General features: G+C 35.5%; 1 protein-coding gene across 2 annotated transcripts; it reads left to right on the top strand.

Annotated features, from left to right (window-relative positions):
• The first annotated feature begins 1,209 nt into the window (after positions 1-1,209).
• LOC138328210 (heat shock 70 kDa protein 12A-like) lies at positions 1,210-11,181 on the top strand. 2 transcript variants are annotated; one of them, XM_069274905.1, is made up of 6 exons: positions 1,210-1,244; positions 4,035-4,115; positions 5,997-6,369; positions 7,445-7,663; positions 8,382-8,541; positions 9,300-11,181. In XM_069274905.1, exons 3-6 carry the CDS (start codon positions 6,061-6,063, stop codon positions 10,352-10,354), a joined length of 1,743 nt encoding a protein of 580 aa, XP_069131006.1. In that variant the 5' UTR covers positions 1,210-1,244; positions 4,035-4,115; positions 5,997-6,060; the 3' UTR covers positions 10,355-11,181. The 2 variants fall into 2 exon arrangements, with proteins under 2 accessions (XP_069131006.1, XP_069131007.1); XM_069274906.1 differs by lacking the exons at positions 1,210-1,244; positions 4,035-4,115; positions 5,997-6,369 and adding an exon at positions 6,475-7,095.
• The last annotated feature ends 209 nt before the right edge of the window (positions 11,182-11,390 follow it).

The following is an 11,390-nucleotide window of genomic DNA, read 5'->3' as shown; positions in this document are numbered from 1 at the left end:
TATATTTTTTGTTTTGTTATTTGTAAATAATAAAACAATTTCAAATAAATATCATTTCAATATCACATTATTTGCTTTTACCTAAGTCATGAAATGTCTTGGATTTAAAATACAACATATCCTACAATTGAAACTATTTTACAACTATGTGACATATTACTTCAAAATGTCGAAAAATAGTTAAAGGGACAATTCACTCAGGCTAATTCTTTTACATAACCAAAAAGCAAAATATAGCATTAATGTATTGTTTTACATTTCCTATGAAACATATGACATAAAATATTGACAAATTCCACGTCATTGTTTAGTATTTTAATTGATACCGTTGTAATAACAAATCGTCGATCAATACGATTGAACGGGTACAATATGTACGCTGTACCCATAACCGAGTCAAAGTCACGCACGTTAAGCAAATGAACTACATAACCACTGAGGAGGTGATAAAACGATTTTTTAGGCAAGACAATTCACCTGATAAGGTAAACACAATACTGTCAGAGCGATTTGAGCAGTTCTAGACAAAAGTTGCATTACTCTACGAGCAAGGGACTGGGTTCGGCATACAAGATGTTTGACCACAATGTGTAATGGCGGACAGCGAGCGAGTTTGAACATTCACACGCATTTCACCACCATGGGCTTTTCTGGCATATCACAGTAAAACCGACTGATTTAATTTCCATTGGAACTGGGTTTTTTCCTGATATATGTACAACTTTTAATGTTCTCTTAGACTGAATTGTCCATTTGAAAAAAAAAACTGATATAAGTACAATTCCAGTATAACCGGTCATTTTCCCTACTTATTTTGGATGTCGTCGACAACCAGAAGTTATGTTTGAAGTATGAATTTTGTCGTTAATTAGGTATGAATATAGGACGGACAATGATAGAGTTAGTTTAAAAGCGTCTAGAAACTTGATCATCAGCATAGGATGAATACATGTGAATTATGATTAATTTGACTTTTTTTATTTCTGTATTTTTCACAGTCTGTTTTTTTAAGTGCGGAAAAAATGATACCTAAAGGATACATTAATAAGTGCAATTTAGTGTAAGAGTTTTGCCTGGGAGATATTCAAGATGAAATAATTTAGTTTAAATGCTGTTTAGGTTGAGATAAAAAAATAACTTGAGATAGCAGTGTCCTTGATATTCGCCAACAGTGTAAAGTCTATCCGAGACTTAGCGAGACGCAGCAAGGAAGAAGGAATTTATTTCATCGGGGTACTCCAGAGGTAATACTCAGAAAACTTGTAAGGTACCAACTATTTTAGTATATTTTTTATTTATTTGCAAATACTATAAAACGAGATAATCTGTATTATCATATATACACTGCCCTCCAAAAGTTCTGTTACAACTCTCTTAATTTTGTATAAAATTATTTTTGACAAAATTATTGGGGATAGAATTTTTTTGTCATTTGTTTTAAATGAAGTAAAGGGAGGTAATACTACTTTGATATTTTAACACAAATAATTGTCCTAATTAAGTCCTAAAACGTGTTTTTATTAATAATTCAATTATTTCATATTTAATACAGACCTATCAAATGCCTAAAAATAGTAAAGCAAACTCACTTATGGACTGTATTTCCATGGAAATTCAATTTATATGACAAAATTAATCACTGCTCACCATGTGTCATCATTTTTGTTATTCTTAAAGTATGATTTAATTATGAAAAATTTCATGTAACAAAATGCAGCGATTAACTAGAGAAGACCGTTTTCAGTGTGTTTTTTACCATCGTAATGGTGTTCCGGCGGCACAAACTGCAAGGATACTTGGAACTAGCAGGTAAGTGATCATTGTTTTCCTTGAAACTTTTGAGGATTTTGCAGTTCATAATTTGGTATGCAGTTTTAAAGTTTGACCATTTCTCTTTTGTTACAGACAGAACGTGTACAGGGCTATTAAAAGATTCATAGATACGGGTAACTACGAGGATCGGGAACGTTCTGGTCGGCCACGTATTTCTACGGATCGGGATGACAGATTGCTAGTCCGGGCCAGTCTAAGAAATCGTAAGGAGACCGTTCCTGAACTTCGAACCGAATGGATCCAAACTGGTGTTGTGGCATCCAATACAACAGTGAGGAGAAGATTACACAATGCAGGGTTAAAGGGTTGTGTTGCTGCCAAAAAACCACTTTTAACTGTTACTCATCGTCAGAAGAGGTTGGCATTTGCACAGAATCACGCAAATTGGACCTGGGTGGACTGGTCAACAGTTCTATGGACTGATGAGTCAAGATTCACTCTCTTCCAAACAGATGGCAGAACGTACGTGAGAAGAAGAGTGAATGAACAATTACATCACGAGTGTGTAGTGCCTACAGTTAAGTTTGGTGGGGGTGGTGTGACGGTTTGGGGTGCTATGTCTTTCCGAGGGACTGGATATCTTACTCCTTTGAAAGGAAATCTCAACGGAATAAAGTACATTGACATTTTAGAGAACAGTGCAATACCATCAGCACATCTGCTAGGCTACGGTAATAACTTTTTCTTCCAGGATGATGGTGCCCCATGCCACAGACCCCGTATAGTAACTGAATGGAAGGATGAAAACAATATTCAGTCTTTGGAATGGCCCCCACAATCCCCTGACCTGAACCCATTTGAAAACCTGTGGAGAGATCTTGGTATGGAAGTCCGCAAGCACAAGTGCGGAAACCTTGGGGAACTGGAAGCTGCATTGCAGCTAGCATGGGATGAGATACCTGCTAGAAGATGTAGAACATTGATCAGAAGTATGACCGTATACAGGCAGTACTTAGAGCACGTTGAGGATATACCAAATATTAACAGAATAACAATATTTTTGATTTTTAACAAATATTCCAATTTCATTACAAAACATGAACTCAGGGCCATTGCATTATCATGAAAAATTGTAAAAGTATTTTGACAATAAAATATTCACGTGATAACTAAAAGAATATTGATTTTTTTGTAATTTTTAAATCTATTGATACAAAATGCATGTGTAACAGAACTTTTGGAGGGCAGTGTATGGTATGTTCATCCAAAGTCTCTAACGACATGATGTCGTAGTTGTTAAAGTTTCCCTGCATAAAACCACAAGCCCTTCACCAAGTACTGACTGCTAGTCGGTAGTTTTTATCCGGATACTCGGGTTTTCATCATCAATCTAAATGGGCGCGAGCTTGAATGACCACGCATGTTATCAAAACGTTAACTTAATATCAATATCACCATATATAAACATAAGCAATTCGACTTAGATAAACATATGTACATTGATAGTTTTAAATCTTCATGACAAAAGTGCGAAATGCCTCACCGACATCGGGGAACTACAAGATTATGTATCGTTAGTGTTGACCCTGGTTTCAATAAAACGTTTAAATACCACTGTTACATATTTCTTTTATATCAAAATTTGTGCATGTCTCAGCTAACGTATGTAGGTTATCATTAGTGACAAATAGACAGGACTGGGGTAAGTTAAACGTCAGGATAAATCCCATATAGCTGATGCTTGTCTTATCCGTGGTTACCACGTACATGTTTACTAATATATATATTCAAAATTCCACCGTAACAGTGGAACCTCGAATATAAGTATACTACACAGGCATAATGTCTTCAGGTAAATTCAGGTCAATTTCAGGTGATTTTTCGCAGGTCAAATATACCGGAAAAGATCAAAAAAGCAATTTCAGGTCAAAACCTTGACCTGAAATTGATCTGAAATTTCAAAATTGATCTGAAATTGACCTGAAGTTTTTTTTCATGTGAATTTGATCTCAATTTCTTGTGAATTTCATGTGATTTTCAGGTAGGTGTCAGGTCAAGATATTTTCAGGTCGAAAATATATTACCTGAGTATGTAAATACTAACATAATTCTCACATTAGCTAATCTCGAATAGGTTTTAAAGCTTATTTCCTTTTCAGTAAGAACGAAGATACCTGAGAGGTATACTAGATTTTTGATACAGAAAATGTGATCCACGTATGGTAGCGACCGTGAGAGTTCTTGTTTTCTCTGTTGAATAGGCAGACGTCTGCAGACGATAGAGTAGCAATTACGCATCCCCAGACTTTGTGTGTTGACTTTCCCATGTAGCCGTCACGAAAGTTTGTATATACGTTATTTTAAAAATACTAAACACTGTCCAATAAGTAGTCACTGCTGTTCTGCAGCCGAAGCTTGATGGGTTATTAAAGGCCCACTACCTTTCCAAAACGTCTTTTAATTTTTAAAATTGGATTGATAATTTTGTATGTAGAGTAACCTACCGTTAATACTACATTTATCCCCACCTTCAAAGTTATTTAATTAAAATAAATAGAATGTAAATTTCCATAACACTGGTCGTCTTATGTTTTATAACATCTTAAGGATGTACTCCTCTGAGAAGTCAAAATTTTCCTGTATTAAACTTTTTTTCTCATATAGATTTTTGGAAACAGGAGTCCATGCCATAAAAGAAAATGGACGAAAAACATATGTCCGTGTGCTCGTTTTTGAGCTATTGTCACTCAAAGATACCTAGTTGACAAAATATTGGATTTTATGGGAATTTTGTCGTTTTGACCATATACACAAGATATTAAAGCCATAATTTCCTAATGAGGGGTTTGATATGTATGGATGTTTGTGGAATTTATTTTCCAGTAGTCTTCTTTAAAAATATACCAGTTTTGATTAATAAGACTAATATTTTTTCTCAGAATAACAACATATGCTATCCCTACCCCTTAATTTTGAGCTACAAAATGCACCATTTTCAGCAATTTTTGTCAAATCTAACCCTTTATAAAAAAAGTTCCGGTATTAAACTTTTGCCAATATTTTGTATATCAACAGGGAAAGGGTTGTTCTTTCTAAATCAGGCAGAAAAATGGAGGGTCCGTGTGCTTACTTTATTGCCCCATTTACAAATTTGTTATTTTTTCGGTATTTAAGAGTAAAAAATAAAAGTGCTAAAATTACCATTAAATATAAAAATAAAGTGGCGAAATTGTATCAATTCACACATTATGCTCAATACTTTAATTACCACGAACCCAGTAAAGATTTACAGCAAAAATTAGCCCGATACAGCTAAAAATACTGGCGCAATGATGATTTAAGTAAAAACAATTTTAGTAAAAAATGGTAAAACTGTGGCTCTACTCAAAGCGAAAAAAGACGCAATTTCAAAATGGCCGCCAAATGGGCTATTTCTCAAAATCCCAGTATAAAAAAATCTGCTTAAAATAGAAATGTAATTTTTTGACAAAATTTGCAACTGGCAACTTGTTACAGATATTGATAAATTTTATTTGAAAATCTCATAACTTCTTTGATCTATGTCGAAACGAGACTTCAACGGGACTGAAACCTCAGAAGAATACAGCCTTAAGCCATTGGTATATATTTTCCGATGCTATTAGTGTTTTTTAGACCGTTATATTTTGCTCCGTAAAGGTAGTGGGCCTTTAAATGCCTTTGATCTTCCGAAATAAAAAAATATCTGTAAAATGTACATATACAATTATTTCACTTGTTAGTTGTTTCCAGGTTACTAAAGAAATATTGATACATCCTTGATAAGAACAATAAACTTTCAATGAACAAAAAAAATAATGACGTCAGATATTTATTCTTACCCATGTAATGAACAAGGTGTCTAAAAACTATGTGTTTAAATATTTACTGTATACATGTGTATGCGAAACTGCGTTTTCGTACACAATGCAAATGAACATGAAAGTGGCATAATAACGTAATTAAGTCAAAAAATATAATGACGTCGTGTTGGTATTGTGTTAATTCCTTGTTCCATTTGATTAATCAAAACCTGTTCTGCAAATTAAACTTGTCCTGTTGTAAGACCTGTGTTAACACCAAAGTTACTTTGCTCTATCTTCACGCCTGTCTACAATCACCATGCACCGATAATGCCTCCTCATGTTTGGATCCTAATGAAGTGTCAGCAATTTTTTTAAAAAATGGGGTTCTACATGCTTTAGAATTTGTCTAAAGTCACCTCCCGAGTGAATACAATGTTTTGAAATCGGGACTTCGGCGGATAAGATGGCTACCACGAATAGACACATAATATCTGCTGCCATTGACTTCGGAACAACATTTTCTGGATATGCATTTTCCACAATTAAAGATTTCCATACCTCACCTAACCAAGTATGTTTGATGAAATGGAAGGCCATGTCAGGAGCCTTGGAGTCACAAAAAACGCCCTCCTGTGTGCTGTTCAGTCCGGACAAAAAGTTTTCCAGTTTTGGATTCCAAGCGGAAGACAAATATGCGGAGTTGGCTGCAGATGAAATGGAAAATGAATGGTATTTCTTTCAAAGATTCAAGATGGATCTCTACAAGGCCAAAGTACGCGATAAGTCTTAGTTATTTACATTTATTTACCTGTTATGAACATTTTCTCGGTACTTAAAACTCGTCTTCTGAAGACTTGTTCTAAGCAATGTCTTGAGATTTTGTAAAGATTTTGATATGGCAATATAACAAACCGTTGCTTAGCAACAACCCTTAGCAACCGTCCTTTAATGTCTGATTTTTCCACAACGTAACGCTTTATTACTTTAAAAATGGTCCATCACAAACAGAGCATAAACGGCCCTTATCATTTCAACAATAACTGATGTTTAATCGTGTATATATGTCTCTAGTAAACGGTAATCGTAATCATGTTATGTATATAAATATTGTAACCGAGGCAAAATACAAATTCGTCTGTTCCTCTTTTTGATGGAGAAAAAATATCATTTGTGGACGGTGGAGCATATTTAAATGAAATACACATTGTAAGTCTGTAACTGACATTTTCATATATGTTATACCCTTAAACTATATTTACCTCACTTATATATATATATATATTTAGTACATCACGTGACAGAATACTGGATTCTGATTGGCTACACACATGGATACTATTTGCAATAGTGCCCGGGCAAGCGGGCACTATTGAAGTGGCGCGAAATTGAATGTGAATGTATTGTGACGTCACCATTACATGACGTCATTATAACGTTGCGCTTCGACCAAGACGACAAGATGGCGGACAGGCTGTTGTGTGCGGGGATGGATGCAAATGTTGCTTTTCTACAGAAGACAGTTCACTAATGTTCAATATTGATACTTTTAATGAAGCTGAATCCCGTTTTTATAGAATCTCATATTTCTGCGACGATTCATATGTTGTTCTTTTAATGTAACAACGTGGTATGGAAAAGAATATAGCGTTGCGAGGTATCGCTTGACGTGTTTCTATTACGATGACATGAAAAACGGTCTCATGTCAGGGTGATGTACTAAACCTATTATGGTCTATTATGGGCACTATTCCATCCCTCGACAATACTATGAGGCAATAGTGCCCTCTCAACCAGGCAATAATAGATAAATATTATCATTCTTATATATATGAATTGGTTCCAATCAGAATGTGACTGCAGATATGGAACTGACTTCCATAGATGGGAAAACCCTGCTAGCTATCGACGTCTTCTCGGCAGCAATTGGATACCTGAAAGATCATCTTCTACAAACGTGCACCAAACAGGGCCTGGATGTACTAGCCCATGACATCCAATGGGTTCTTACTGTTCCTGCCATATGGGACGACTCAGCTAAACTGTTCATGAGAAAGGCAGCAATCAAGGTACCGTGAACATTAGAGCTCCTTACAGTGTTGTTTCCTCGTAGATAAAATTTGCCATTTATGGCCAGATTCAGATGATAGGTTCTTTAAATCACCTTTCGTCCGTGGTCTGTAAACCTGTTATGTTCTGATCTGATTCGAATTTTGTGTTACGTTTGTTCTCGGCACACAGTTTTTGATATTACTAATGGAACTGACCGTAAAACAAGAAAGACGACGTGCTGTTTTGTGGGTTTTGAGAATTTAAGTTTGTTACAATTGTAGCGCACTTCAATTCTCAAAACATTGGATATTGGTGACCAGATAACTCCGTGGTTTAAAAACTATCTAGTGATCGGGGATCCCAGGTTTAAGTCTTAATCTGGCTGCCACATTTTCTCCTCTCCTGTTTCAAAATTGCATCTTCTTATATTTTTCATATCCATTTTCAAATAAATCCTAACACAACATTGTGGACAGTGTCTTTAATGAATTTGATATCTGTGCTGATGCTACGGAACATGTGAAATTTCCCTATGCGATTTGGATAATACAATGCCGGAGGAGGGGAAAAGCATTGGCAATATATCTGTTCATATCAACCGAGGTAGTTTATTCTATGATGAATGATAGATCCATCTGGGATAAATTATTTTCGTCTAATTGACCAAGCATATAGTGCACAGACCTACTAAACTAAACGCCTAATAAACTTAACCTCACTTAATTTCTATAACAGGCCGGTATTCCATCTGATGCACTACTTTTGGCACTAGAACCGGAAGCAGCAGCCATGTATTGTCAACACATTCATCTCAACATGTCAACCGGGAGCGATGGAAGCAAGACAATCTCAACTTTTAATCATGGAACAAAATATATGGTGATAGATGCGGGAGGTAAGATTTCCTACAATTTGTCATATCAGCAAAAGTGTTTAAAAGTGGACAGATTATGATACCTAATCGATTGTCATTGCACAGCTACAGAATCGTTTTATTTTAAGATGAGATATTTTAAAATTCGCATTTTGTTCCTTGATTTCGAAAACAACCTGATATTTGTGTTAAGTTTACCTTTTATCTGAATCAATGCTTGTGCCAACATGTTCGAATAGTCGTTAGTTTCGAAATATTAAATATTGGTATATGTGGTTTTTTTAATTCTTTGGGTTGCGGGTGTGCTACAAAGTCTTGTTCAAAATGCTATCACGCATAAGTATACTGTCGAGGAAGGCAAACCGAAAACATTCGACATTCAGATCAAGAGTCAGATTAAACTAACACCGGGTAAACAAGTAATAGCACTTCTGGTATGCTGAACGCTCAATATAGGCAGAAACTACCTCCTGCCATCGGACATGGCTCAACTCTTTCTCACAGTGCCTACAACTCAACTAAATGCATCGCGAAGCATATGTCACAAACCAAGAATGTTAAAAAAATGTATGATCTTAGTAGATAGGTGTTAGCATTGTTTTATCACAAACAAACATTGTTTTATCACAAAAAACTATTTCAAGATTGAAAAGAAAATAGTTTGAAAGACATATTCATTTTTTGAAAAATGCAGAAAACACATCGTACAGATGCAATGTCATGGCTAGACGAATGTGTATTAACAGAACAGTAATGTTATACGATATCCAATATTACAGGTGGCACAGTGGACATAACTGTACATCAGGTTCAGGAGGGTGGGACACTTAAAGAGATTTGTGCGGCAAGCGGGGGAGACTGGGGAGGTACCATGGTCGATAAAGGATTCGAAAGGTTACTGAGCATCATATTTAGCCAGGATGTTATCAACACATTTACACTTGAAAATATCGAAGACATCCTGGAGATCCGCAGAGCATTTGAGATAAAGAAAAGAACTATGTCTGAGAATAATAACTCCTTGACTTTTTCAATCCATGCTTCTTTACTAGATATATGCAATCATCAATCACTTTATGCAAGCATCAATAAATTCAACGCTGCAAATTCAGAAAATATGCCTATGAAATTGAAAAAGACCAAGCTGTGCATACCGTTTCAGTACATCAAATCACTCTTCGATGAATCCATTAATGGTATTTTAAGTCATTTGAAGAAGATGATGGATGATCCACGTGTCGCTGACATATCCTCCATCATTATGGTGGGCGGGTACTCGGAATGCTCCTTCCTTCAGGAGAGGGTGATAAAGGCATTTCCTAGTACACATGTGATCGTTCCATCAGAGCCTGGTCTGGCCGTGCTGAAAGGAGCCGTGATTACCGGTCACACCCCATCCGCTATCACACACAGGGTCTGTCGCTATACGTACGGCATTGGAGGAGATGGTCGATTTAAGGAAAATATTCACGACGAAAAAAGAAAATTTGTTGATGCCAGAGGCCAAGTGAAATGCAGGGGAACATTTAACCGACTAGTTAGTGCTGGTGATGTTATAAAGGTTGGATACAAAAGCCAAGGTTTCCGTGTCTGTGTGGCTGACAAAAAACGCACCAACATACGCATCGATGTGTATATTTCTGAACAAGAAAATCCTTTGTATAGGGACGGATGCAAAATTATTGGCACACTCGAGGTGGATATGCCTGATACTACCATGGGTCTGAACAGAGGAGTTGATATTCAGATGGTATTTGGTAGTTCTGAACTTACAGTTGAGGCAACAGACAAACACTCCGGCAAAAAACATTCGGCTAATTTTGAATTTATATAAACCGGATGACTCCCTTGACTGTAGATACGATCTCCAGTCTCTTGTGTTGCTAGACGAATGCAGTGAAAACCAAATTTAGCTTTTAACTATAAAAAATGATATAATCATTTGTAATGAATGAGTTATGATCTAGATGTAAAAAAAAAAAAAACTCAATAGTGCACTTTCTATTGATAGAACCTATGTTTTAGCATGAACTACTTATCTATGATATGATGGCGAATATATATATATATATATATAAAACTAACATAACCATGTGTATATGATTGAATAAAAATACCCGGTAATTTATTAACGAAGGTGACGTTGTACATGTAAGACCAAGACTACATAGAACGGTATTGATTTAACTGTAAACCACTTTATTTTCGCGTAAAAAATGTTTCCCGTAATCGATTTCTTCAATATATTCCAGAATACGTAAAATCGCGATTACAGGTTATCACTGGATAAAGAGTTTTCGTGTTACCATTTATACAATTATTCGCGGACCTTTTCAATTCGCGTTCGGACACTCTCATATAATTACGTGAAAATGTGTATCTCGCGAAAACAATGTGGTTTACAGTACGTGGAGAGTCACGTTATTATACTGTATCAGCGATATCAACGTATGAAGTGTTCACGTGACGATAAAATCTAAAATGTGAAATTATAATTTTGAATACTCTTAATTTCAATTTAATTTTTGATTTTTATTAACGTTTCACCCCACCCCTCCCCACCCCTTTTTATAGATGCTATTTTTATGTTCATCATTGAGTTTATATTATGTAATGTTTTGTAACACAAGTTTGTGTTAATTGTTCAGTTATGCAGTTGTTCTGGATATGGTAGTCAATTAATAAATTGACAATCATTCTCAATTATGGTTTCTGTTATATATTTCATTCTGTATCACATCTGTAAAAAACGGAGCTTCAGCAGCAGCCAGTAAAAATGTTGAGTGCATTTTATTTATAGCATAGCGAACACAAAATTAATTGCATGCTTGGTGCTAAAAGTGTCATTTGATCACTTTTAGAAAATTGGC

The sequence above is a fragment of the Argopecten irradians genome, chromosome 7 (genome assembly GCF_041381155.1).
Source record: "Argopecten irradians isolate NY chromosome 7, Ai_NY, whole genome shotgun sequence".
In the NCBI taxonomy this organism is placed as follows: Eukaryota; Metazoa; Mollusca; class Bivalvia; order Pectinida; family Pectinidae; genus Argopecten; species Argopecten irradians.
This window is presented reverse-complemented; position numbering and strand designations above follow the sequence as displayed.

Excerpts from the sequence above, each read along its gene's own strand:
- LOC138328210 (XM_069274905.1), top strand. The coding sequence starts at position 6,061 with ATGGCTACCACGAATAGACACATAATATCTGCTGCCATTGACTTCGGA. Across the intron at positions 6,370-7,444 it reads TGGATCTCTACAAGGCCAAA|AATGTGACTGCAGATATGGA; the intron begins GTACGCGATAAG and ends GGTTCCAATCAG. Across the intron at positions 8,542-9,299 it reads TATGGTGATAGATGCGGGAG|GTGGCACAGTGGACATAACT; the intron begins GTAAGATTTCCT and ends CCAATATTACAG.